Here is a 27,770-nt window from a genome sequence, read left to right on the forward strand (position 1 = left end):
ATGCTGTTGAACCATTTTATGTGCTACATTTGCAAACATGAAAAGGGGCAACCTTGACATTTTTTGGGGTTTTTTTATTCAAAAGAAATAGTCAGTAGATCAGCAAGTATACTGATGTAGCTTAAATACAAAATAATACAGTTTATATACATTGCCTAACCCACACATAGGCCTACACACATTAAAAAGTAGGCCTACATGTAGGGGACACATACATGCATGCACACACACAAAGACAAGGACAGTCACAGGTTTAACGGCAGATGCATATATACATTTAAATCCAACTGAGCTCCTCTCGTCAGGGTGGTCAGTCAAGATTTTGCTCAAGGTCAGAGGGTATCATGCAATGACTCAGACTGTTGAGATAAAGCCCTGTTGCCAAGGGAACCATACCAGCAGCCACTTTAAGTATACCAAGTAGTCTCACTGCAACTGTAATCACTCCTTCATTTGTCTACACGGGGAGAGAGAGGGAGAAAGACACAGGCCAAATGATCAACACAACAGCACACACTCATCTTCAGAACAGCTGCTGAAGCATTTAGCGTCTATGATTGACCATGATCACATAACCATTCTAGAGAACCAACTGAATTTAGACAATGTGACAAAGTATTTTAACAGACCTGGTCTTCTGCAAACAGCAATGGGCAGTGCAGAGATGCAGCCAACTTCCTCACAGTCAACAAGCGGTTACTGGTGACTGATAAGCAACGAGCTGTAGGCCAATTACACATTAATTAAAAAATGTTCTCAAAAAACCAACACACAATATTGGACATATTTTTGCTATTCTACAAATATTATTATCTCGTTACTGTGGTCAGAGTAAAGAAAAAGGAAAAAGGTCCGTACCACCCGTGACCACAAAGCACACCTTCCCCAAAAAGAATCCAGGGTCCAGATACTTAACGGACTGTTCAACAGACTGAAGACTAAAATACAGAAAGGAAATTCACTGGTATGAAACACTCCACAATATTATACAAAGAGGTGTTTAGACTGAGCAAACCACAGAATTGCCTTTAAAAGCAGTCCTATGCCAGGTTTAGACTACGACCACCAAAAACATAGCTTGGCCCCGTGAGTCTGGTGAAACCAGGCTACCTAAGCACGCAGAACCTTGTAAACACCACCCAGAGTCTCATGGCTTGAGTGGTACGGTTCAGTTCGTTACAGTACAGTACAGTACAATTTGGAATGGTAAACCTTGACCTTGGCTAGCGTTTCGACTGCCAACAGTACCCTTACTTGGTAGGCAGTGTGTAGGTGCGATGACAACGAATGCCACACACCAACAAATAATGGAGGACATCCAGCATTTTTTCTGCTCGGCATCTGGCTGTTAATTTCAACAAGGTGTCAAGCTTTGTTTGAGAAAAGACTGCAGGCAGCGTGGAGAGGAAAAGATGCACAAATCATGTGTTTGCTACACAAACTACAACAACACCATTACTGATATCACATAAAGAACAGAATGCTAGTGCCTTGCTAGTTAGTGTCAGCTGGAAAACAGTGACATGCAAACTATCCTACCTTGTAAGCGAACAGACTAATAAATAAGATGTGCACTGATCATGGGTTTCTGTAAACTTTGTGCACTGATTTCACAACTATTTGAAGAGGAAGGCAAATGAAATGGCTGATTGATTGTGTTTGTAAGGCTGCTGAAACAACAGAATTCCCCTTTGGGATGATTAAAGTATATCTATCTATCTATCTATCTATCTATCTATCTATCTACAGTATCTATCTATCTATCTATCAAAGCTAGGAAAATGATAGGATATGATTTTCTTTCGCCAAACCGACTGACTGCAGTGGATGTAAACGGGTCTTACTTCACCCTTTTAGGGACCGTACCATTATGACTATTATCCCAACAGAAGGGTGCCAAAAATGGTACAGACAGTACAGGTCGGCTGTTTTGGTATCATTCACAAATTCTGACAATGGAAACAAAAATAATTGCATACTGTGCTGTACCAAACTGTACCATACCGCTCAGTGAAAACACACCAATATCAGCACTGCTAGAAGTCTGCCAAAATATGCTGGTATTTCTTGGTGCTAGTCAGCAAGATGAGTGAGAAGATGTCTTATTTGTGTAGCCTGTTCCTACCCAGAACACAGAATTGTACGTGCATATTCTGGTGGGAGTGACACGTGTCATGTCCCCTTCATTTGACCAAATAACAATCAAATGAATGAATAAATTAATTTCACAATGATGTCAAAACTAATACTAAATAAAGCATATCAGAAAATGAGACATTGTCGCCTAGTAGCAATTGTGGCTTCAACATGATTAGAAAAACATATTTAAATACAGACAAAGCCTACAGTACCTGCGCTCAGACCTGAGGTTTACTATAAATACTATGAGGTCAATCCGTGGACGGGTATCCTGGTTCTCTTCTGGCAGAGGGAGTTTTCGGGCCAGTCGCCTGTCAGAATGAAAATGTAATTTTGATCAACCATTTAACTTTTAGGACAGAACATTATTAAAAGAAAAGACCTACAGAAAGAGGGAAAGAATAGCATTGAATATTTGGGAGTCCAATTTTGGGAGAAGTAATTTTGTATTTGTCTAAATTTCTGATCATCTGAATGTAAACAGAAAATTGGAAAAACAGTTTAATAATACAATTTTTGGAATTGGGTATTCTAACCCATGATTGAACTGATATAAGGGTTACACCACTGATCTACAAAGAAAAAGGTATTCTTTATAGGTGGGTTAGACGGACCAATGTCCTTACCAGACTGACCTGCAGAGCAAATTCGAATTCTCACAGGTTCGTCTAGGTTCTCCCAGTCTGTTCACTTTACTTGAACAATCAGCATGCGTACACCCCGATCAGAAGCTACAAATGGCTCCCTAAATATTAACCAACTTCATGCACTCTCAATGGCCAACATACCTCAGTCAGACATAAGCGACATTTATAATTACAGTAGGCCTACAACAATTATGTTAGACCTCTTTGGTCAGACTTTCAAGTTCATTCCAAGTAGGTAAGTAGTAGGTTAAGGGGCTGAATGGAAATCAACAAACACCACAGCATAGAACTAGCCTATGGCCCTACCTAACAAAGGGTGACAAAAGAAAACATGGTTGGATAGACAACCGTGCTCAGCAAAGCTATTTCTCTATAACGATAAAAGTTACTTTAGGGGTAGGCCTACTTCTGAAAACTGGGAACACTTACACTGTGATGTTGACATGCCTCTCATTCTGCACGATGATGTCAGCTAACCTTGTCTGAAGTTCTTCCTCGTTTTCCACCAGCTGGAATGAATGTTACGATGGTAACCGTGTGTTAAATGTAAAAGTAACGTTGTCAGTCACAATGTAAAAACGGCAAACCTAGGATACATTCGTTCTTTAACCCGCGTATCGCTTAACTTACCAGTAAGTTGGCTGTATTCAAGGCTGGAGCCTTTCTGAAAGGTTTGAGCATTTTTGTCTTGAATTTACAGACTACCCCGACACAAGCGCGGTTTTTCTCTTACGTTTTTCAAACATGCGCAGGCACGTTGGCTACGTCACAACTTATCAAACGCGTCTAATCAGAGCCGTAGATAGTGCTGCCATCTAGCGTAATTCTACCGATATCCCAAGTCATGATGCATCTTGATGGGACGGTAATACTGAAACGAATGACATGCTGTAGGCTATGCTGTTTAAATATCGCCTAGGACTAAAGTAAAACAAAGGATATAGTTAAAAGATGATAAAAAATAACCCTTTAAAAATATAATCACTATTTTTTCGAGGTACAGTGCAGTGGGCTACTACAGGCCTAGTAACAGTGCAGTATAGTAGGCCTAGTATTGTCATGTCCAAAATCCTACATTTCTGCAGTAGAGTACAGTGCAATGCAGGTGTTTTTGTGTCCAAAATACGGCATTTCCTGCATAAGAACTGCAAGTATTTCCTCCAAAACTGCAGACACTTGAACTTGCAGTTATCTTTGTGTAAAGTCCTAGTAGGCCAAGACTATTTAAGTTACTTATAGATTATGAAATAATATATTATGTTTAGGCCTATGACTCTAGATTAATTTATTGTAACATATCATTGTACACGAGACCTAGGGTATTGGGAGGGTACTACTCTATACCACAATTTGTACGGCTGGGAGGATGTCTGAGCAGGTGGTCAGAGCACCATAGGGGGCTGTAGCCTACTCTCCTATCTTCTATAGCCTACACTACACCTCAGACTTCAGCGGCACAACTCTGCAACCTGTCATCTGCAGAAATACTCTGATGACAATTGTGGGGTGTGTGAAGTATGGGGAGGAGACTGAGTAAAGAGATCTGGTGAACAGCTTTGAGGCGTGGTGTGGAAAGAGCCACCTCCTCTTAAATGTGGCCAAGACAAAGGAGATGGACATGATGGGGGTGGGGGGGGGGGGAGGTGGAGGTAGTGGAAAATTACAAATATCTGGGTGGACATCTTGATAACAAACTTGACTGGAAGTGCAACACAGAGGCTGTGTACAGGAAGGGACAGAGCAGACTACACACGTTCAATGTGTGCTGCAGGATGTTACTGAACATGTTATCTGCTGTTCAGTGCAATGATCTAAGCAGCTCTTTTGGGGTAGCAGCATCAGAGCAAATGACGGCAAAAGACTCAACAAGTTCATAAGGAAACACACTTGAGCCCCTAGAGTTAGTTGTTGAGAGAACAATCTAAACTGCTTAGCATGATGGACAACAGTCCACATCTGCTGTATGAACTACTGGTCAGACAACAGAGTGTGTTCAGCTGGAGGCTGCTTCCACTTCACTGTGATGGGGAATGTTACAGAAAATCATTCTTGCCCACTGCTATAACAATTTACTTCCCTTTGTGGGCCTACAGTGAGAGGAGAATCATATTCTGAGAGACAATACACAATTTACAGTTTAGGCCTACAATCAATTGCACAGAAACTTCATATCATGATTGAATAGATTTGTATGTGTGATAATATTATTAATTGCTGCTATGACATCAAAATCTCTTTGGGAATGAATAAAGTAATCCATCTACCTACTCTTTTTTCGTTTTCGGCTCCTCTTCATTGCAACAATAGAGTATCATGGAAGAGCTAATGTTATGCTTAGACATACAGGTGGCAGTTATGGTGCTTAGCAGAGTGCTTTGTCCAAAGACAGGTGACAGGCCTGTAGGTATTGTTCATCAGCCTGGTTACCTGGTAGAAGAAACTTATGTCTGCAGGTCTGAGCCTTCCTTGAGACTGTGATTACACATGCCAGACAACAGCAGTAGAAACATTCTATGGTTGGGGTGGCTGGGGTCTTTAATGATTCTCTGGGCTTTACTGATGCACTGTCTGTTGTACAAGTCGTGGATGGGGATGGGCTCACATCCATTGATACCCAGGGCTTTGTGCACGTGTCAGCGCTTTGATGGCAGAGATGGCACCAGTTAGGATAGTCTATAAGACCTTGTCTGAGGTTGCTTTATTTTTTCTACAGATGCTGCTAGTCCCACATGAGGTCTTTTGTGATGTAAATACCAGGGAAATTGTAGTTGCTTTGCCATTGATGGTGCTGAGGTCCAGCTTCTCTCCAAATTCTCTTTGGTCTTGGTTACATAGAGAGAAAGGTTCTCACCATCGTGTCAAGTTGTTGCACCCTGCCACCACTGAACAGTAGCAAGATGTGTGCATGTATAGGCTGATTCAATGCTGGCAGCCTCCTTAGAATTGAATTTCCCCTTGGGGATCAATAAAGTATCTATATATCTATATATCTATCTATCTATTTTGGAATCTCACCCTCCTAAAAGTGAATTGGGTTGCGGCCCATTCAGTAATCCATGAACAACAAAGGGTTGTTTTGAGGCCTAGCCTATCCATATTGCCTATGTAACAAAAACATTTTGGTTTTGCTAAAAATATTCTGAGCCTATTAGCCTACACCAGTCCGGATTGCGACTCCTCCCCCTAAGTGATATTTCTCCAGGCATATTTCGTCACAACTGCTTCCGCCCTCCACTTGACCACAGTCTCCAAGTATGGCGTCTACTGTCAGTCGATTCAGCCGCTTCTTTCTGAAGAAAAACAGTGGGTTTGGAGCCCAAAGAAATGGGGGAACAACGACAGTAATGGCGTCTCGGAATCTTTCTTCCACGTCAGGTGGCATTTTACCAAAACCGGAGAAGGTAGGTTGAGTATTCGGGTGTATTCATTTGGGTGTAATGGCGAAGGTTTTGGAAAATGAAGGCGTACCTACAAATGATAGAGAGTGCCTTGATCAAATCAGATAGGAGAGTCTACAGAAGGAGTGCCTTAGCAGCCATTCCTGTTAGTGTTTATGTACACCAACTGTTCAATGCGGAAATGTAGGCCTGCCTGTCACTCTAGAAGAAAAAAAAATGCTGTAGGCAAGACGGCGTCTTAATCTTATCCAAATTCTCCCCAGGTTCCCTTTGGTTTGATACGCATGACGGCAGTGGTTCTGCCGTTTCTCTATGTGGGTACTTTGATAAGCAAGAATTTCGCTGCTCTGCTGGAAGAACACGATATATTTGTTCCTTCAGATGATGACGACGACGACTAAAGTGGTAAGTGTTTTTTTACGCGCAGGTTAATTAACATCATAAGTGTTTTTTTTTTTGTTTGTTTTGTTAGAGAAACCATAGCCACTGTTTTCTCTGCAGGCTGTGTGTGTGTGCGCTTTCCCTGTATCGGCTGTGTGTGTGCGTGTTAGCTTGGTCTACAAATGTGTCAGTTTGCATCACAATTCATAATTTAATCATAGTGTCTGGTTTTGGTCTCTAAACAGTGTGTCATTGTGGTAGAGGGCATTTCAAATATCAATATTAGGTATTCAGTTTATTATTCTTTTCTGGACAGTCCTGGAAGAGGGAAAAGTTCAGGAGTATGAAGCCAATTAAATAGGCTTAGCTCCTATCACATGTCATATATTTTGAAGCCTTCAAAATTGTGTGAAGACTACTGCTTTCTACCCAACTCAAATAATTGTCCTTTAGCATAGAGATAACATTTGTAAAATATGACTCATTGTGAAAGCCTATGTAAACTATTGCTAAAACACATAATTCTTTATCTTGACAGGTTTATTCTCATCATGGCTCTTGCTGAAAACCAAAGGCAAGGGATGGATGACACCATGAGCAAAGCCATAGTACCTGATGTTTGCTGTTTGCATTCTTCCATTACTCCGTTCGCAGAACCGCACAAAACTGTTTACATTTGAAATAGAGTGTGTAATGTGAGGTAGCTGTCGCCTCCTCGCTCCTGTTTGCATGTTCATCTCTACACTAAACAAAGGACATAGAGGGGTTTCTAAATCATAACTTTATTGTTTCCTATTAAATAAGATGACTATATGTCTCTGAGTCCATTCTGTTTTCAAAATAAAATTCCTTCATCTGATCACTATGTGCAAAGGAGTGGTATAATTTAAATATTAATCATTAAAATCGAAAAGCTTTTGTTCTCTTAGTCATACCACAAGGCTAACTAACACACAGCTTGTCATAATTGTTAAATAATTTGACAGAAGAGCTGGCATTGGCCCATGTGTGGTAATCCACTGTAGCTGCCTGCATCAGGAGACTGGTGTTCAGGTCTACGAGCTGCTGCTGGTGTGCCGTTGCTCTTGCACTGCCGCTAGAGTGAGGTTCAGGTGCTCCCTCAGACAGCCCAGCTCCCGCTCACTGGCCCCTCTCACCCGGCTCAGCTCCACGTACACCTCCTTAAAGCGCTCACACACAGACTGTTTCTCCTACAGCGGAGGAAACAAGACTTTAGTTTTCTCAGACATGTCCCGTACATGATTTGTTACGCACTGTAATGCCACACTGAGCACACACCTTCATTAGAGAGGCTACTTCATTTCTGAGACAGCTGATCTCCTTCTGCAGATACATGATCTCATTTTCTTTTGCTCGTAATAGCACCTGAAAAACATAATCAATATCAATCCATATTTTTTCCTGTAGCCTTTGACCACTAGGTGGCAGTGTAATGCAAAATAGTACTCATACAGTACAGAATGTAAATCTGGGCAAGACACAGACAGTTGTAAAATGCCAGGTGAATTTAGATTTAGCATGTTTTTTAAAAAATAATCAAAAAATAAAGTTGCAAATTACATAACAGATATACACACCACCCCAAAACCTTAATATAACAACGTGCTCTATTAATGGAAATGTACAAATAAAAACAGAAGTGGTGCCCTTGTCAGTTTACAAATTCCTCTGACTGCCCTAGGTGCAAAAAGTATGACTCACTGGCACTATGAAACAATGTACCACCACATTGGAGGAGAAAAAAACAGTTATCACAGAAAAGTGGAAAATTATCAAATAACATTTAAAAGTAAGATGTTCATTACTACATTTACTCTGTACTCATGCAGGTTAATAACATTCAGAAGTGGTGTTGATGCATAAATGGAGAGAACATCATTTTATTTTTAGATATAGTTTGAAAATTCAGAGTTGACAGATCTGTTTATATATTTTCTTTTCTTCAAATATTTTTGCAAAATTCTAAGTGATGAGACAGTGTGCTCATCCAGCTCAAGTGGGGCTGAAGTACTGGACACAGGTTATAGTATACAGAAACCCGCTCCACAACAAAAAAACGTCCCCCAGTAAAACCCCCCAAGTCATATTGTTCCAGGCACTGAACACATATTACCTCCATGTCTGTGGGGCTATGATCGTGATTTCCATAGAAAATCAACTGTGACTGTGACCTTTGACCTGTGATGAGGGTGCGCATGAGGGTGATTTCTTCAGTCAACCGTGACTGCAGTTCCTGCAAGAACACAGTAAGGAGCAAAATTGAACCAAAAAACAGAACTTATGCTGTGCACCAGCGCAGTGACAGGATGTGGTTGTCTGGTGTAACTGCCAACTCTGACCAGAATAAATGTGCCATGTGCGAGAAGTTTTAGGAAGTTTTCCTGCTGACACAGAATCAGTTATCTGTCAGTGGACAGTGAGCGGATTACTGAAGAGTAGGCTACTATTAGAACTAATGTTTAAGCTAGAACCAGAAAGTTGTGATGCTGCTTGTTGAATGTTAAGACCCATTACATTTACATTGACCCATTACAACAATGTCATTACACTTATCAGCTATCAGCATTGTTTTTAGCTGTGTGTAGGTAAGGATAACAGACAACATGGCGCTCAGGTAGCAGATAACAAGGAGGTGGTAATGCAAGAACAACACAGTGGTCATTGCACCTCACATGACATTACTGTCTTTCTGCTACCTCAGTGCCATGAATTCTGTTATTCTGCCTCAACCGCAGTTGAAGCACCCATGCAATAGGTGACGTTTCCGTAATAATTTCTGTTTTGATCTTTGATTTTTTAAGAACTCAATAATGTGATCATTTCCTGATATATATATAAAAAATATATGTATATGTTTTGGCCTTTATTATGATAGGACAGTGAGGACATAGACAGGAAGTAAGTAGGAGAGTAAAATGGGGTAGTATTGGGACATGACCGCAGGTCAGAATTGAACCTGGCTCCCTGTGGGCACTCAGACCCATATATGGCACGAGCGCTGTAGCCTGTTGCGCCACAGCACCCCTAATTTCCTGATAATTTAATAATAAAGTAAACATGTTTACCACTTGAGTCCATCACAATGCATCCCAAAAATGTTCACAATAATGTGATAAATTGGCTTAACCAATAATGTGATAATATCACCTAGAGTGACATATTTGGGCATAAACCTCTGCTTTCTTTATCGACCAATGAAGAAGGTATTCACACATTTATATTATTTTGGTCCATTTCTGTTGTGTTGTGGGTGTGATGTTGCAGCAGGGCAGGCGAATGTTACAGTGCCTAGTGACATTATCATCAAACAAGGAAATTCACAAAAAGAGTGAAACTTCATCAGAGTAACACATGCAGATTAAATATGTAAACCAACACTACGGATTACCCAAGCCATTTTAAAAAGGAACAGACAATAGTAAATCAAAGCAACATAACATTCACAATAACAAGTTTACAACATTGAATAACAAGAAATTAACCTTGACCCAGAGTTGGGACTGAACCAAAAGACAATATAAGATGATGGATTAAGTGTGTCTTCTCCAAACCCCTCATACTGGCTCCACCTGTATTCATACCTGGTTTTCTCTCCTGAGTTGCTCTATGACTTTCTCGTGCTCCATCTCTGAGCCGCTCTCTTGACTCCTCTGCTGCATGCGGCTGAGCTCCACACACTTCTCCGAGTACCTCTCAGACAGCCCCTCCAGCTCCACCTGCAGCTCATCCGCCTCACACCTGGGCCAGGGAACGCAGGACAGCCAGCGAGGGAGGGAGGGAGGGAGGGAGAGCAGTCGGTGGTCAATATGCACTGAAGTCAGTGGTAGAAACATCCAACAAAATGGCAGGTGAGGTATAGAGGGAGGTAGGTAATGTGGAAGGAGTGAGGAGGGGGGCTTTAGCTTTCAGGTTTTTGTTGTTGCAGATAGAAATGCTTCAAGACTAAAGATGCATGATAAATAAATGACTCTGTACTTTGTACACTTCCTTGAACCTTTACTAACATAATGTTTGCTATTACATGAGCAACTTGTTGTTTATAAACATGGCAATATCAGTCTGTAACGATTAAGATAAAGTTTTTCATCTCGACCATAAATCATTAGATACTGATGTGATCATCAGGAAACAAAGGACCAGTAAGCTGCTCTAATTTCTGAAAACACAAACACTGTGAGTGTTGTTGAGAGTGTAGGAGAACTCACAACTGCATTCTGCTCTCTGCTAGAACGTCTCTTCCCACCAAACCTTTGGCTTTCTCCAGCTCCTCCTGATGGGCCTTCCTTAAAGCCTCCATAGCTGAAAAACAGTATGAATGGTTATAAACTACTCAAACAACAAACACAAAAATGACTGTAACAACACTCAAGAAATATGGAGCTTGTGAGATGAAAACAATTCCCCAGTTTTGTGTTCTCACTCTTGGCAGCAGCTTGGGCTTCCTTCATCAAGAGTCGCTCCTTTTCTTTCTGCAGCTCCTCCATCTGTCTGCCGTGTTCCCTCTGCGCTGCCTCCAGGCTCTCTTTATAGCGCTGCTCCAGTGCTCGGAGCTGAGGGCCACAGGGGGCCGAGGGGCCACATGCCCCCCCCAATCCAGCGCTCCAGCTACCTTCTGCTTGCCCATAGCATGACACTTCTCTTCTTTGTCTCGGTGGCAAAACCTGTAGCAAGCAAAACGTTGTACTGAAAATGCTGTTGTTTCTGTTAGAAATGTTCACTAAGTGTGTCGTTGCCAGTGATAGCCCTACCTCTCCCTCATTACTTGACTCATGGTTTGAAGAACCATCCAGACAAAGGGCCTCCGTCTCTCCAAATGGCAGCCTCTCAAAATCTTCCCATTTCCTGTCAATGTCTTTGCTTTTTCCAACAATATTCTCTGCTAATTGATTTGTTGCTTGGGATGTCCCCTTTTTAAGTTCAATTGTGTCCCATCTGGTGCTCACCCCATCACCGCACAGAACACCTTCCTGGAACCACTTGGTCCGATCCTCCAATCTCCTCTCTTGATCACGATCACGTCCCTCCCCTGCCTCTCTCTGATTAGTCAGTGGAGCTCTCAATAGATTTGATTCATCCTGATCAACATCTAGGGAACTGGCCTTGGGGTCTGCGTTCTCGGCATCTCGGGGCCTGCGATCTCGGCATCTAAAGTGTGGTGGATCATGTTCAGATGGAAGTTCATTCATTATGCCACAAAAACCTGTACAACTATGAATTATTCTTCATTTCCAAAAAATAAACCAGTGTACACTTAAATATAAAGTTGTATGTTCATGTATGTTCTTAATTTAGGTATGATACATGTACGCAATGTTAAGATAGTACAATCTGAATGGCGTTTTTGTGAAATCCCAAAAAAAAACTACAAACAAAAAAACAGAGGACGATTTAAAGGAGAACTCCGGCCAATTCTTACACAGATTTCCGTTTCTTGAGGGCACCGAATATTTCTGGCATGAAAAAAGAAATGAAAAAAAAAAAACCGTCGGTGTGCCTGTTAAATATGAGAAAGACTTACTGGTCCTGGAGATTGTCTGAAAAAATATTCCCTCTTAAAATCTCAACCCAGTTCCTCCTGATTCTGGAAGTCATGGCAGACAAAGTTATCACCGACTCTTTGGTCTGAAAAACAAAGACAAAGAAATTGATCACATAGAAACATGAGATTAGCACAGTGTATGTGACAACTCTCTTGTCCAGATGAAAAATGCAAAACAAATTATTGTCAGTTATTTTATTTATTTGATATACTACAACATGATTTGTAGGACAGATTTTCAAACCTCTACTTACATGAACCTGAAATCCATAGTTCTTCTCCACGTCACACTCAACAATATCTGTACAAGAACTTAAGTCCATCTCTCCTTCCAGTTCATCTCTCTGGGAATGTAGTAATAAACACATTTCAGAGATAATACGTTCACTTCTGAACTAAGGCATTTTTTCCAATTCATCAGGAAAAAATAATTATGCCAATGTTAGCCAAAGGTCAACTTAAAAAAAACTGCTTTGATAATACCTAACTGAGATATGGGTTTATAGCAACAGTCAGTAATATATATTTGTTTGTATCTTACCTCCTCTGCCTGTGAATCTCTGTAATATTTCAGCCTTGACTTAGTCAAAACAAACCAGTATTTTCTCCACTGCAAAAATAGACAGACTCATCACAAACATGTAGCATGTGTCTGATATCTAAAAACCAGGCCTTCCACTCTAGCAAACGAAATTCTAGAAATACTCAAATTGATTTTCATTTTCTTTGAAACCATGCAATAGGCTACCCCAAGGCATGTTCAAATTTGCAGTGTTTGTTGATTACAGTGTTTTTTAGCACTGTGGAATGATTTGAAAAGGTAGTCTATACCTTACCAAGTTTTTTGTCCACCAGGTGAGCAATAAACATACTGATAACACAGGCACTACAATGTTTGATCTGAAACCCGTGTTAAGGTATACCTATGAGTGGTCCAGACCAATCTTATGAAAGACCTGGGCTCAACGTTTAAAAGTGGTAAAAGTGGTGGTCAGCTTGGCAACCAGGCATGAGGTTTTGGTTGCCAAAGCCAACCAAATGTGGTTGCCAATTATAGCAAGTTGGTGACCAATGACAACTGGGCAACCATTAATGTCAAGCCCTGAGGACTAATGTTTTGAAATTTTAGGTGCATGTTATGACTCGGGTTTTAGTCTCATAATGTAAGTCATATCTTGACTTGAACAACTTACCTCTTCATCATCATCCAACCTGAATATCCAACCCTTTTTGAAATTTAGAATATTCAGCTGCAACAAAAACAGATAATTATGGTGTTAATAACTAGGTCTATTTTTAGTGACGAATTGGTTTTCCGTGTACATCTCAGGTGCAACATAAACCTCTTGAAATAGCACTAGTTATGTTTTAATTAATTCATTAATTCATTAATTATTATTTCCACCCAGATAGCGAAAGGTCATTGGACCACTGTCTGCCCAGTGGGGATAGAGCTGTCAGTCCACTGGCCTTTTGCCTATCCGTTTACATTTATTCATTTGGCAGAAGGGTTTAACCAATGCAATTACAAAATGAGTAATAACGTTGTAACAATTGTTAGGTAACAACACACTTTGCTACAGTAAATACCACTACCAGGAGGTGAAAGAGGAGGGAAGGAGGGAGTGAAGGAGAGGAGAAAAGAACTTCATGGTAAGTGCATGTGTATAGATGTGTTGGGTTGGGAGAGGAGGTACTCTCTGAAGATAGAGAGTGACACAACTGGTGGTTTGTTCCACCAACAGGGAACAACAATGAATAAGTCTGGATTGCTATGCGTGTAGGGACGGCAGTGCAAGACTACGTTCCCTGGAGGAACGCAATGGCTCAAGGGTAACACAAGCCTTGATGAGGGCATTTAAGTAAGTGGGAGCAGAGCCAGCAATCAGGCAATCCTTAATGACTTGAATTTGATGCAGACGGCAAAGGGCAGCCAGTGAAGCTCAGTGAACAGTGGCGTAATGTGTGCCCTTTTTGGTTGATTGAAAACCAGACACGCCGCTGCGCTCTGGACCATCTGCAGCGGTTTCACCACAGAGGCCAGGAGGCCCATTAGAGTGGCGTTAATAGTATCAGGGCGAGAGATAACTATGGTCTGTACCAAGAGCTCAGTGGCGTGTTGGGTAAGGTACGGCCTGATTTATCTCTGAATGAATAGTGTGAAGCAACAGAGCAGGGTGACAGAGATGACATGCTCAGAGAAGGGCAGCTGATCATCAGCCATGGCACCAGTAGTTTCTCGCAATCTTGGCGGCTGTTGTGGCGTATAGTTTACAGGTGGGCAGTTCCAGACAGATGTCCCTCTGTCCATTCACTTCATGAGTATGGATGGGAATGCTTTGGGAACGCCCCATTGGGAGATGCTTCTGGTCATTGCATGGGCTTGCTTCATGTTCATTTTGACCTAACCAATCACATTGATCAGTATGGGGTCTCTAACGGGGTTCCTTCCTACTTCAGCTCTAACCTACTTCAGTTGATCATAAATGGCATTAGCAGTAAGGAGGCTATGTGTTTACGCTTGATGTTGTTCTTGCTCTGGCCTGGCGGCAACTCTTTGATGTTTGCTGGTGTTGCTACTGTTGTGTTGCCTTGTCTAGCTCTGCCACTGATTAGAAACTGTCCTATGCAACGTCATCTGCCCACTCATTGGTTCACCATCCTGGTGGTGGAGCGAGTGTCCATACTGAAATCTCGGTGGGAAAATGAACTGAATTACAGGTGGGTGGAGACATCAAGTAAACTCCATTCTGCCACTTGCTTTCAAAATACTTTTTTCTTTCTTCACTTCATTTGTATTTTTTCACTTGATTCATGTTCACCAATGATGCTACCAACAGCCTACATAACGAGTTTTATTCAGCAAGTCCTTTTTCTGCTTCATTATCTTAATAGCATGTAACAGTGAACTGACATGCAGATCTTAGCTGGTCGTTTAGACACTTTGTTTACCATTCAGTGGAAGTGAGATGGAGTGGTTTTTAATGCAACACCAGCACTTGCATGGGTTAACACGTTGGAAGGATTGTAACAAGAAAAACATCAGACCCATCTGACTAGCACAAAGTGGCACAAAGTTGTGTTTGTTTATATGATGAATCATTGAAATGGAATGTAAAATATGGATGATTTAGAGTGATGCTTGAATGATGGGCAATCATGTTTGATATGCTTCCTCCTTTGGCAGTACATTTATGCAGCAACCAACATTATTTTCTTTCTTAAGCATCTTCAATATGATGACCTTACTTCCATACCATGATATAACACTATGTCAGTACTCCACTACAACCCAGTGACTACTAATGATCTTTCTCTGCCATCCAATATTTATTTTGTCCACGTGCACTTCTGCTACGGTATGATTTGCACACGATATCTATAATCTGTGACAGAATTATGGAAGTCAGATACTGAAAGTGTGATGTTCACAACCCCCCAGTCTACTACACTCTGTGAGTTTTAGCTGGTTACAGATCACAGTTTACTGAGGGAAGGCTTCTTAAATACTGTATATCGGACCAAAGTAAAGACCAAATACCAAATGTGCACACAAAGACCTGTATGCATATCATAGGCCTTTTCTTGGACATAATGCCTTTTGAACTTGAGCAAATTCCTGTCTATGATAAATGAAACAGTCTTTGCTTAGCTTTTATTTTTATTTTTGCTATTTACCAACTCACTCAATGTATATGACCCAAAGTCCTTATTCATTCAGTAGCCTAATACAGTTTGTGGGCATATACGATACATGAATTAATTTGCCGTCAACAAAACGTGTACCCGTGCGTACGCGTAAAACCTTTATTAATTGGACTAAATGACAATTAAATGACATGAAGTAAACATAGTACTGGTATAGGCTATCTTTCATGCCACTGAAGTAGATTGGTTATCCTGGGCCTAAACTTAGGCTATATGGATAGTAGAATTTTGGTAGTGAAATAAGTTTTCTTTTTAGATAAAGTGAGACGTGCATTTATTTGTCCACAAACAAAACGGAAACCAAAGGTAATTTTAGCCACGACATGAATCATCCGTTTTGTTTTCTGTGCACTTGTGCTCTCTTCAATCGTGGGAACAATAATTTTGCTGGGTTTTTTGTAGACTATAGGAAAGAGGTTACATAGTTAATATATTAATGCATAGCCTTAGCGTTGGAGCACAGCATGTTATGTTCAAAACACTTGGCGCCCCAAGTTTGCCATTACTGTGTCTAATGCGCCAAGACATTTACAAAACACAAACACAATCGTTGTGCAAAGCATGGGAGAAGTATTGCAACCATTATACAGCAGGCATAAAAAAGAGTGTAGGCAGACTTACCGACATGTTGAGAGTATATGATTTCCGGCCGACAATTTGCAAAAAGAAAAAAGTTATCTTAAGTAGCCTAGCTCACATTCTGCAAACATGCATACAGTGGCTTCGCTGTCATCAGCAGTTCACACCATACGCCCTATCAGTAAGGTCAGCAATAAGAAAACTTCACATCACAGCATCTGAGGTAAGTTCTTGAACCCACACTTGTCAAACCAAGTACACTACTTGAAAGTAGGCTAAAGTGTGAATAAGTTAGACAAAAACATTGCATCATGCATCCGACCTATGGAGCTGCCTACCAAGTCTGCACTGTCTCTGGCACTCTCATTTCCGTGAAATTGCTTGAGGACGACAGTAGGCTCCAACCTAACGGTTTTAACCCGTATCTGGAAGGCCTAAGGGTGCGTATTAGATGCGGTTGGCCCTGAAGCAATCTAATTCACATGACTTAACCACTTTTTGCACAATGAGTCACTTGAGATAAAAAAGGACAGTCACAAGTGTGAAAAAATGTTATAGCCGCTCAGGCCTAACGTTACCTGTGCGAGATGTTGACCTGCTATGGATTTTTCCTGCTGGTGAGAATCACACTCTGCTGCTGCCCTGGTCAATCTCTGTTAGAAATGAAATACAAAGGAAACCCCAACAATATTGAAATGGTCAAGGTACTGTAATTTCCACTTTCCTAAGACCAGCTCTAGATTGCCACCTTGTGATTTCACTTTGCCAGTTCACATCATGTCACTTTAGATTCCCAAGAGGCTCAGGTGCTTTGTGGGTTTTGTGTCCGTCTGATGAAAGCAGCTCTTACTGTTTCAGCATGTGATGATGTGAGCTTGGGCTCAGGTTGTTTCCCAGCGTCTCTCTGCTGATGCTTGCGCTCCCTGTCCCTGCGGTCTCTTCCTCGTTCCCTCCCTCTGCCTCTCTCCTCGGAGTCCCTGTGTTCATTGTAGTTGTAGCCATCCGGCATGCCAGAAGACCTGAGAGCATCACAAAGGTGATACAACATAGATAAGATCAAAAGCTGTTGTTGAATGTTAGCATTCTACCATTATTATTTAATATTTTTTATTTCTTGATATTGTAACCTAGGTTACTCTTTGCTCTCAATACTTCACTGTATTTCTGTATTTTTGTATGCTCTTTACAAAGGCAATAACCGCAATGGAAAGCGCTTTTAGTGGAGAGAATCTTCAAGCAAAAGAAAGAGGGGAGGGGTGACTCGGGGACCCTGTAAAGAGGAAGAGGGAGGAGGGGAAGGAATGGACAGATGAGAGGAAATAAAGAGGTGAGAGAAAACAAAAACAGAAGCCTACTTAACACACTAACATTTCTGCCCAGTTCAAATATGAGTGACCAGTTGGAGTCTCCTCAGTCTCTCCAATACTGGTATAGGCTACTTTTTGGGGAATCACATTAATGGGATCTGATCTAGACTTGCAATTTAGTCTTATGAAGATGAAAGAATGTGTTAATTTGTATTTATTTTTCCAGTATTCCTTTTGGCTATGCTATCTAGATCAGATAAGGACATTTGGGAGAAGTGTCTGTGTACATCAGATCAGATAAGAGGCCCTGATCAGCAGCGTAAGACTACATGCAGGCCGGTCACTAGTGTCCATGTAGAGCTTTGGGCTCGTCCACACCTGGAGGGCTGCTGCTGCTGCTGCTGCTGGTAGTCTCTCTGTGGGCTCTGGCTCTGCGGCCTCCTCCTGACCACCTCTCCGTTCTCCTCGCCCTCTCTGTACAAGCTGGTCCGAGGAATATCAGCGATGATCACGTAATCCTCAAAGGTCATTGGAGGAGAGGTGCTCCTATCAGGTCGTCTCGTTTCGTCTGACGAAGATAAAATGAGCGCCTCCAAGCCCCGCCTGATAGTGCTCCTGCTCCTGTCTGTGTTGCTTTGGTCTGTAGTTGGGACCTCTCTGGGTGTCATAGCCGCCTCACCATGTGGTTGCTGTTTTGAGCTGAGTCTGTTTGGTGAAGGACTCAGTGAGTGTTGTGGAGAGGGAGAGCTGAGGAGGGAGTGAGTAGAGGCATGACTTGAGTCGGACTGCTCCAGGGTCACTTTTGAATGTCTGTCTGGCGTGCTCCGTGGGTATGTCTTCCTGCTGTCGGATCCATGGCTAGTGTAGGTAGCCGTCCTGTTGGACATCTGTGCACCACTGTCCCTTCTCCTGCGAGGAGAGGACGCTCCGCTGTTATGAACACTGGTCCTTCTACTGTGGCGACTATTGGAACCGCTGTTATTGCTGTTGCTACCATTACAATGACCATTGTTGTAATAACCGTCCCTCTCAGTGTTGTAGTTTTGCCAGGTGTTTTGCTGAGATCCCGTGGACGTAGCTATAGATGTTAAGTTATTGTACAACTTCTCGGAGTCTAAACTATGCCTCTGGGAACTCTGGCAAGGGCTCCTGTTCTGGGTGCTCCTGCCTGAAGAACTAGCGTGTCGCTTCTGGGTCGGTAAGGCAACAGAGTCATGTCTGTCAGTTGGACTACAGGTCCCAGACCTGCGTTGGGAAGTACCGTAAGATACAGCTTGGCTTTGAGAGGTAGAGCCCCTCCGGCGTGACAGACTCCGAGATTCCCCCCAGCGGGACGGAGAAGCATAACACGAGCGTGGACTTGGAGAACTCGGACATGTCTGTGACGGGCTGTCGGAATATCGGAAGTTGGAGTAGGTCATCCGCCGCTGGGGCGAACACCCGCTGGTGAACTCCATGTGCCTCCGGTGCGAGGGCAGGCCCAGGTGCTGGTTGCGGAACGGGATGGCATCCTTGGGTGCCGGGTTGTGGTTGTTGGGCAGAGGGTGGCCTCGTTCATAGTGCCTGCGGGGCGGTGGGGAAGCGCCATCTTCTGCACTGGATCGGGCCCGAGTCAGAGAGCAGTGGGAGCGGCGTGCAGGCTCTGGGTCCCTGTTACCCAGCGGCTCTGAGGATCAAGTCAACAGACACAAGTGAAACACTGACACACAAACCCATCTGTGCCACACATGCCAAGTGAGTGCTACAGAACATATTCATCACAGAGAAAAGCCACTCCTGTATGGCTCACCATCTTACCTGTGCTTTGGCTTTGACTTTGCCTCCTGCTACAAGAGCGACTGCTGTGAGATCTGTTAGGAGAGGGGTCGAGTCCAGTCATGAGTCCTGCTATTCAGAGCTTAGTCCCCGAGCTAAGAGTTTGTGCTGTATGTGTGGAGAAAAAGGAGATCTGACAGTTGAAACAGAGAGAAGGCAAACATGGTGTAGGTGATGACATCAGTGTCATGAGCTCCCTATCTCAATTTTGTAGATTGGTGGAACATGACACATTCTGACCGCTAGCATACATAATTTACTCACTCAAAGTGCATGATTCGACTTTTCGCCTCTAACTATCATGTGAATAGTTTCTAGCTTCCATAAAGTTCATAGCCTACTTCGCTTTCTTCCAATAAGTTACATAAGCCATTGTTATTCCCTTGCAAAGTCTTGGTGAAATTACTTTTGATTCAGTCAAAAGAGGAAGGCTGGTATTCACATTCTATAGAAATATGCTGGCCTATGTCTACTGTTAATAAAATAATGCAATTCTAACCATTGCTATATACAGTATACATCAGTAGTACCATTAGAAGAGTCATATGGAAAGAGGCTGCATAGTAGTGAAGAAGTAGGGCCATCCCACCATACAAAAATCGTTCACAGCATGATACATGTTAATATATAAAGATTTCATGTCAGATTTCAACAGTTTGTTTTACAAAGTGCAAACCCAATGGCTTAACCTCCCACAGCACAGCCAGCCCTTGTTGACAGCAGCGGCGGACAGTTTTGACAGGAAGCAAATCTAAACCCACCTGCCCAATGGCAGATGAGAGAGAGGTAGCTGTGCAGACCAGAGTTCTTATAGCACACACTCACACTAGCACACAAGCCCAACATGCTCCAAATATGAAGGTGTACCTACCGGCGCAGGTTCTTTGTGTTAATCCCTACAAACTACTGTGCTTAATGGCTATTTCCTCCTCTTTTCTTACCCTCTCCTGTTTTATCTCTAAATATTCTCTTTCCTCGGTTTCTCTCTCTCTCTCTCTCCCTCTCTGGCTCTCATTCTGGTTATTACTTTAGGACTGCCAGGGTGTAACTGAAGCTAGTGGCTGCTGCTGCTCATGACTATTTTATTGGCTCTGCTGAGTCCAGACTCTTTCCCCGTATCCTACAGGTTGATCTCTCGCATTTCTGCATCCATCTCTACTTTCTCTCCCAAACATTTGGACTTTTGCAAGGATACTGACCATATGTATTCAGTGTATATCAATATACTCTCAGCTCAGATGGATCTATGCCTGTTGCTGTTTTACAGAAGCCATTGTCAATGATAGAGTACAGTATTGTTTAGTTTTCAGTTGCAAGTGAGCTTACTGCTCCCCCACCTGGCCACATTTGATCTTCCAAATAATTGATGATAGAATCACAAGCCAGTTGGTTTAATCCTCTCTATTTCCAACAAGTCATCTCACCATTACACACACTCTCTCTCTATCTTTCTCTCTCTCTCTCTCTCTCTCTCTCTCTCTCTCATTAGAAGTAAGCTGAAGAAGGATAAAATGAATTGCCATGAATCATATAGATATATAGATTCGAAGTAACCGTTTTCACTGTGCAGCTATTTAGAAGCCGGCTGCTGTCGCCTGCCAGCAGGGTTCCATTACTCAAAAGGGCCACAACATCTGTTGCTGTTGCTCCCATTGCTCCCTCATTCACTGGGGCACACTGGCTCTTCCAAATGCTGCCCTTTGTGTTCTCCCCATTGTCAGTTCCAATCATTGTCTGCCATGTTTGTTTCCCTTGAGTCTTATTGAAACCCTAAGGAAACCTACCAAGCGTTTTCTTATCATCTCCACAACCTGTATCCTTCTTTTAAGTTAATTTCAAGATCATTTGTGTATGGGAAGAACTATTACAAATTGTGCTCAAATCAAAATCTAAATCATATTTTTTCCCCATATCATATAATGTAGCCTATAATTCCTATACTTTCAGTGACTGGCCATAACATTCCAGTGTTTACAAGTACAAAAACATGTTTGAGGAGTTTTTCAAATTCATTTTCTTCCAAATAACTTTTCTCCCCCACCCCCATCCCTCCAAAGAGGAGAGCCCCACACTCCCAGCTGAATATAGGTTGTGAATAGCCCTCCATGGGGTAGGTTGTGGGGGACAGCAGATGTTGGTTATTAACTTTGCTCACAGCCCTCACCATAGGGTCCCCAGAAGACTACAAAAAGACAGACTGTCATTAAAATAAAGTCTTCTGGGGAAATGCTTTTAAGATAGGAGAGATGAAAAGCATGATTACATTTCTGCTAAGTATAATAGAAAAAGCATGTTTTAAATATCATGAGAGGCACGTTTAAGATACTGATTGAAATACACAGTGAGTATTCAATAATCTTTATTTGAAAAAATAATTTAAGCTAAATCCTTCATTAAAGTAACAAAAACAATGACAATAAAAACATTTTTACAATCCTTCTTAAATAACATTTCTCAACACGTCCCAATGACCCGAAGTGCCTTTGCAAATAACAGCGACAACTTAAACAAATTCAAATTAAATAATTATTTAAACCATAACAAATATGCAAAATACAGCATAGTAATTAAATAAAAATAAATTAAATAAAATCATACAACTTTTTTTATATAAAAGCAATTACCAAAACAAAAAGTCAATGACAAGCAAGGACATTTTTCAAAGTAGAACTCACACTCTTGATAATAATTACATATTCAATACCATACAGAACATTACAAAAAAGAAGGGAAAATAAAAAAAAAATGCTCGGAGGACTTAGAGAGATGCACTTTTTGTTTTCTTTTTTACACAGTGATCAAGTATACATACAGTCTCCACAGGCTATGTGACAGGATCATGATCATGTGACACAGCGTGTGAAGAACTGGCCAGTATGGCCAAAACATCCACCTTTTGATGCAGTCCCTGCACTCAGCAGCAGCCTATGGGGCTTGAAGAATTGGCCGGACAGCAAATGTTGCCAATATATTGCTAAAACATTGCCACAATGTTGCCAGAATTAGACCCGGTAAATGGCAAAACACTGAAATACTTTTTTACATTTTTGTTACATCCTCGTTTTCTTACTAATTGCATCTCACATGTTGATGAATCCCTTAAAAACATGGTCTGACGAGCACATATTGCCCAACACCTTTAAACAACTTTACAGGTAAATTATTTTAAAGGGTACATAACTTTGGCCCCCGACAGCTTTCTGTCCCACAGGCCGCCCCACTGCCTCCATTCATTTCAGGAAGAGAACCAGCTCACTCTGAATATCAGTTAAAAGTCTCTATTTGAGCAGCAGTCACAAGGCGGGACACCTCCACCTAAGGTTAGAGCAGCACTTTCTGACAGGGAGTCAACACATTCCCCACAGGCTAAACAGGAACCGTGTAGACCTGCAGGTCTCTTACACCTGGAACACAGAAGAGCAACAGCGTTAGAGGAACGTTCACTTCTACAGAGTGTGCTTAGAGAGACACATACAGACAGGGTGGTAAATAATAAAGCCAGAAGTAAACAAATCTGAAAACTCACCTCTGTTGCAATTACACATTCATCTTTCTCCTCCGACATGACCAATACAGATTTGTATTTATTGTCGAAACCCCCCGGCACCACCCCTTGGTAATTCTGCCTTTCTGAACATTCTGATGCATCACTGTGGGGAAAACAAGTCAAACATATCCATTAGCTCAGCATCCCAGCATAACTGATGAGGTGTTTGTCAACATGTTTATAATATTGTTAATATTAGCGTGTCATATGCTGCCGTTACCTTTTCAAGCGTTTGCTGCGCTTCTCGTCGTATTCGCTGCCCGAGTCTAAGGATTCGAGTGATTGGCACATGTCCTCACAGCTCGCCGCTGCTGCCGCCGCCGCCTCCTTCCCCGTGTACTCCAGCTTGACCTCGTGCTTGGCCTCGTACTTGACCTCGTGCACCAGGTTGTAGTCCACCTGCGCGTGGCGCGTCTTGTAGCCGCTCTTCTCCGGCGCCGCCTCGTCCAGCTCGCTGTGGTAGTCCGCTTTTTTGTTGGTGTTCTTGACCGGCGTGGTGCCCACCAGCACGCTGACCGACAGGTCCTTGTCGCGCTGGCAGTTGTTGGACAAGTTGTTGATGGTCTCCGTCTCGCCCTGGACCATGTCCACCTCGCGCTCGCGCCGCTGCTGCACCTTGGAGCGGATGCAGCCCACCACCAGCGCGCAGCCGGCCAGCAGCAGCACCACCAGCAGGATGCCCGAGGCCACGGCGGTCCAGGGGATGTGTCCGGCCATCTGAGCCGCGTGGTCCGGCAGGAGGAACTGGCAGTTGCGGCCTCCGTAGCCGGGCACGCAGGCGCACACGTAGCGGTTGTTGCGCTCGTGGCAGGTGGCGCCGTTGTGGCAGGGGCTGTGCTGGCAGCGGCTGATGGGCGAGGTGCAGTTGCGGCCCGTGTAGCCCGGCGGGCACACGCAGCTGTAGCCCTCGGGACCCTCTTGGCACGTGCCACCGTTTTGGCACGGGTACGCAGCGCACTCGTCACTGCTGCGGTCGCAGTTCATGCCCGTGAACCCCTCTGGACACTGGCACAGGTAGGAGTTCACCAGGTCAACGCACCGCGCACCTGGAGATGGAGACAGAGGCAGCAGGTGTTAACAACAGGCACACTTGTGGAGGACTAAATGACAGGAGGCTCTGGAGACTGCGTTGTAAACAAACGCACGGTCCTGCATTGGGCCTTACCATTGGAGCACGGGGCGGAGGTGCAGTGGTCAATTTTCTTCTCACAGTTGAAGCCAGCGTAGCCCGTGGGACACTGGCAGTAGTAGCCACCATCTGGGTTGTCAGCGCAGCGGCCTCCGTTGAAACAGGGTCCATCAGCGCAGGTCATGGCACTCAACTCACAGTTCTTGCCATAGTAACCTGGTGGGCAGGCACAGCTGTACGTGTTCTCCATATCCTATCATGAGACACGGAAGAGTACACTTCAACCATTTTGTTTTTATATTATTACTATACTATTATATATTATATACACTTATATTATTTTTCATTCATATCTAAACAACAATAAACAATCACAGGGTGAGTTTACTACTGCCACAGTATAGTCATGCTTGGCAGCACCACTGTACGACTGGATTAATTTGTTATCAAAGAGAACAAGAGGGACACACTGTGTAGCGTCCACAGCTAAACTGCTATCTGAGTTAGAGGCTTATGACACCGTGCCGTCCAGCTGTTCTGTGAGGCAGATGCGAGGAGAAGTTGAGGATGAAGTAACAGTGTGCTGAAATGTAGAGGGGGACTTACAGTGCAGCTGCCGCCATTCCTGCAGGGGTTCCCAGCGCATTCGTTCACCTCGATCTCACAGCTGGCTCCTGTGTAGCCGGGCCGACAGGAGCAGGTGTAGCTGCCCTGGCCAGTGTTGCTACAAGTGGCTCCATTCATGCAGGGCTTGTGATGTGTGCAGTAGTTGAGATCTGAAGTGGACAGACAGACACATGTGCGACACATGTGGATTATTGTCTGAGGAAACACAAACTGACCAGCAGCAGTGCAGCTGTTTTTCAATGTTGATCTCATCCTCCCGGCCACAGCTGCATTCTGCCATTCTTTTGAATTCTGTTTTTGTTTTTCATGCATGAGCATCCTTGTAGTCTCACTGTGTTTTAAAACATAGTCTTAGAGTTTCTCTTCCTCTCATGTGGACTCACCTTGATTGCAGAAGAGGCCACCCCAGCCCTCTTGGCAGTTGCATTGCCACGGCTGCTGACAGGTCCCGTGCAGGCATCCTGGGTAACGGATGCACTCGTCACAGTACCGACCCTCAAACCCAACTCTGCATCTGTTAGAACAACCAAAACCTTCGTAAGATATTGAGGCAGACACCAGACACACAGGTCTATGTGACTATAAGTCAATAGGTTGAGTACAAAATGTCCTTTTTAAAGTAATATACAGTAACTGTCAACTAAACATCTGTTTCAATGTGAAACTTTGATGTGAAACTTAGATGTCAATCTGGCGATACTTACTTGCATTCACCAGGTTTCTCACAAAATCCATGATCTTCATCACATCCTGGGAGGCAGATTGCTACAAAAGAGACAAAACCTCACATAAAAACCATGGCAACATAAAACAACCCCATACACATGTTCTTTGTTGAATTTTACTTCCAGTAGAAACTTCTACCCTAAATCGTAACTAATTAATTTCATTTCAGAAAGGGGTCACTAAACCTATTAGCTGGTACTCTTAAAAAAAAAAAAACTAGAAGAACTTCTGCTTAACAAGCAGTCACAATAGGCGCCCACAAACGGGGCGGGGGTGGGGTGGGGGGTCTCCCTACTCTGTGGGTCAAAACTCTCTTTTCATTCAGTGCACACAGCACCCCTTAATGTCTCCGGGTGGCGGAGATAAGAGTGGACAGCTGGTGGATACGCGGCCAGTGCTCGACAGCTGCTCCATTGTCTCCGTTCTCCCGGCAGCTGCCCACTTCAAACAATACCTCCCCCTCGTAAGCCAATCGGCGCCAAGCCCACTCCGGGAGTAACGAATCGGACGTAAGCATGTAAATTTATGGCACGCGTGAGATTATTCCGAAAAAACTTTCCACCTCCTGATTTGAATAAATCAAGTGGTCTTGTGTGTTTGACGTGGGGAGGGAGGGGGTCTGAGGCGCTAGTGAATTTTACAACCAAAAAAAAAAAACGTTAACTTTCTACCGAAAAAGTTTCAAGTAGGCTAGACCATCACATAGCCTCGTTTCCAAACTTCAATTAACGCCAAAACGTTAAATGATGTGGCCTACATCAGAGCGTCCAAACAATAAACAGCACGGCATGGCATGAATAGCCACACAAACTACTTACGTTCAGTACAGTATTGTCCTTTCCATCCAGCATCACAAATGATCTCGCCTCGTTCCCCACAGGTGAAGTGTCCAAAAGCATCATCTCTGGGGCGACAGAATACTGAACAGCCGTCACCGTAGTAGTGCTCATCACAAACAAAGCGGTAAGAGTATCTCAACTCAGTCCTTCCGCCGGAATGAAGGTCCTGGGACCAGTCGTCTCCCACAGTCAAGTGTCTCTGAGTAGCCATGGTACTGATGATTCGCTCAGGATTTTCTGAAATAAGATAAGTACAGTTGTGGACATTAGACCTTTCGTAGCCTAATAGCGTAATAAAGTTTAAAACAAAACTTTATATTGCGAGCGCGCATTTCTATTCAAACATACCGGTAGTAAGATCTTCTTTGGAATCGGCGTGCACAGCTTCAACGATAAGAGAAAATGTCCCCTGTTAAAAAAAATAAGGTGAATTGAGAAATTAAACGGAAGGATTTGGTTCTGCCTAAATTACTCACGCTGCTGAACATAAAATAAAGAGTTGGGAATGGGCTTTAGGCTACCATAGAAACACAACAGCTTGCGCCTATTCATGCGTAAATGATTCATTCATTTCAGAGACAAGTGGCCAAGGCTGGTCATCAGAACTTTTCAACTGCTTCACGAACAACAACAAACTGTGTTTGGTCTAAATAACAGAAACTCACCGGCCAAGTAAAACCGAAATTCATCCTAATGGGATTGGTGAAGGAGCCATCCGGTAGCGTGTCGGGAACTTTGAAAGAGTTTGAACCAAGGATGGGTGTAACAGCACCACCGTAGGTACAAGGGGGCTCCGGAGATGCGTTCGGTTGATAATGTTTTAGACAAATTCGAAAAAAGGTTTTGCATTCACACTGCGTCTGGTACGATTGTGTTAAACCCGGTTTACAACAGTTCCTATTTCCTTGCACCCCCTTCTTGTTCAAAAACTCTTGTAACTTGAGTTCAAAGACTCCAGAAGAGAGGATCTGTGGAAACATAAAACGACAGATTAGCATGGGAAGCTACACTGTGAACTAAAAGTGAGAGATCCAATTGTGGCTAAAAGAAAAGAAAAGACTTGATAAAAAAGATGGAGCATTACCTGGCATATGAAGACTTGTAGGAGTGATAAGGTTAGAAGGTAGCGTCCCATGATGAATAATAAATAAATAAATAAATAAATAAATAAATACAAATGGTTTTCGAGTAACTCCGTTCCCAGCTCTGTGTTGTTTCCTTGACAAAGGAGTCCTTTCAGATCCGTATTCTCTTCACTGAATGATTCATTGAATGCAACTTTCCCCTAAAAGACTCTTCACACACTGTCCCGCATCAGCCACGCTGTTCCCATTCATGTCATACAGACACAAACGAATCCTAAAGTTA

At 43.0% G+C, this 27,770-nt stretch overlaps 4 protein-coding genes across 5 annotated transcripts; 1 reads left to right on the forward strand and 3 right to left on the reverse strand.

The window, feature by feature from the left end:
* Positions 1-58: 58 nt before the first annotated feature.
* On the reverse strand, positions 59-3,526 carry pane1 (proliferation associated nuclear element). The gene is made up of 6 exons (XM_062548949.1): positions 3,417-3,526; positions 3,216-3,295; positions 2,352-2,450; positions 859-938; positions 630-721; positions 59-457 (listed from the first exon to the last, which is right to left on the reverse strand). The coding sequence occupies exons 1-6, from the start codon at positions 3,465-3,467 to the stop codon at positions 311-313; spliced, it is 549 nt and encodes a 182-aa protein (XP_062404933.1). The 5' UTR covers positions 3,468-3,526; the 3' UTR covers positions 59-310.
* Positions 3,527-6,013: 2,487 nt separating this feature from the next.
* smdt1b (single-pass membrane protein with aspartate-rich tail 1b) lies at positions 6,014-7,424 on the forward strand. The gene is made up of 3 exons (XM_062548982.1): positions 6,014-6,187; positions 6,448-6,589; positions 7,104-7,424. Exons 1-2 carry the CDS (start codon positions 6,041-6,043, stop codon positions 6,583-6,585), a joined length of 285 nt encoding a protein of 94 aa, XP_062404966.1. The 5' UTR covers positions 6,014-6,040; the 3' UTR covers positions 6,586-6,589; positions 7,104-7,424.
* On the reverse strand, positions 7,328-17,150 carry triobpa (TRIO and F-actin binding protein a). Of its 2 annotated transcripts, none has more exons than XM_062548972.1 (12): positions 16,991-17,150; positions 13,319-13,375; positions 12,667-12,735; positions 12,380-12,469; positions 12,105-12,208; positions 11,335-11,731; positions 11,007-11,247; positions 10,792-10,885; positions 10,168-10,324; positions 8,700-8,819; positions 7,865-7,951; positions 7,328-7,776 (listed from the first exon to the last, which is right to left on the reverse strand). In XM_062548972.1, exons 4-12 carry the CDS (start codon positions 12,446-12,448, stop codon positions 7,621-7,623), a joined length of 1,425 nt encoding a protein of 474 aa, XP_062404956.1. In that variant the 5' UTR covers positions 12,449-12,469; positions 12,667-12,735; positions 13,319-13,375; positions 16,991-17,150; the 3' UTR covers positions 7,328-7,620. The 2 variants fall into 2 exon arrangements, with proteins under 2 accessions (XP_062404956.1, XP_062404948.1); XM_062548964.1 differs by lacking the exon at positions 16,991-17,150 and adding an exon at positions 16,455-16,873.
* A 5,506-nt stretch (positions 17,151-22,656) lies between these two features.
* Positions 22,657-27,605, reverse strand: dla (deltaA). Its single transcript, XM_062536551.1, has 11 exons — positions 27,487-27,605; positions 27,068-27,370; positions 26,751-26,811; positions 26,382-26,639; positions 25,542-25,602; positions 25,221-25,351; positions 24,817-24,986; positions 24,247-24,463; positions 23,302-24,127; positions 23,061-23,184; positions 22,657-22,938 (listed from the first exon to the last, which is right to left on the reverse strand). The coding sequence occupies exons 1-11, from the start codon at positions 27,535-27,537 to the stop codon at positions 22,933-22,935; spliced, it is 2,208 nt and encodes a 735-aa protein (XP_062392535.1). The 5' UTR covers positions 27,538-27,605; the 3' UTR covers positions 22,657-22,932.
* Positions 27,606-27,770: the final 165 nt, after the last annotated feature.

This window comes from Sardina pilchardus, chromosome 1 (assembly GCF_963854185.1).
Source record: "Sardina pilchardus chromosome 1, fSarPil1.1, whole genome shotgun sequence".
Classification (NCBI taxonomy): Eukaryota; Metazoa; Chordata; class Actinopteri; order Clupeiformes; family Clupeidae; genus Sardina; species Sardina pilchardus.

Coding starts and splice junctions, on each gene's coding strand:
- pane1 (XM_062548949.1), bottom strand. CDS start 3,467: ATGCTCAAACCTTTCAGAAAGGCTCCAGCCTTGAATACAGCCAACTTA. Junction 722..858: donor GTGCTTTGTGGTCACGGGTG/GTACGGACCTTT, acceptor ATTGGCCTACAG/CTCGTTGCTTATCAGTCACC. Junction 458..629: donor TGCTGTTTGCAGAAGACCAG/GTCTGTTAAAAT, acceptor CTCCCCGTGTAG/ACAAATGAAGGAGTGATTAC.
- smdt1b (XM_062548982.1), top strand. CDS start 6,041: ATGGCGTCTACTGTCAGTCGATTCAGCCGCTTCTTTCTGAAGAAAAAC. Junction 6,188..6,447: donor TTTTACCAAAACCGGAGAAG/GTAGGTTGAGTA, acceptor AATTCTCCCCAG/GTTCCCTTTGGTTTGATACG.
- triobpa (XM_062548964.1), bottom strand. Junction 10,325..10,791: donor GCAGAGAGCAGAATGCAGTT/GTGAGTTCTCCT, acceptor TCCCTGGCCCAG/GTGTGAGGCGGATGAGCTGC. Junction 7,777..7,864: donor AAGTAGCCTCTCTAATGAAG/GTGTGTGCTCAG, acceptor CCTCCGCTGTAG/GAGAAACAGTCTGTGTGTGA.
- dla (XM_062536551.1), bottom strand. CDS start 27,537: ATGGGACGCTACCTTCTAACCTTATCACTCCTACAAGTCTTCATATGC. Junction 27,371..27,486: donor TACAAGTCTTCATATGCCAG/GTAATGCTCCAT, acceptor ATGTTTCCACAG/ATCCTCTCTTCTGGAGTCTT. Junction 24,464..24,816: donor GGAATGGCGGCAGCTGCACT/GTAAGTCCCCCT, acceptor GTCTCATGATAG/GATATGGAGAACACGTACAG.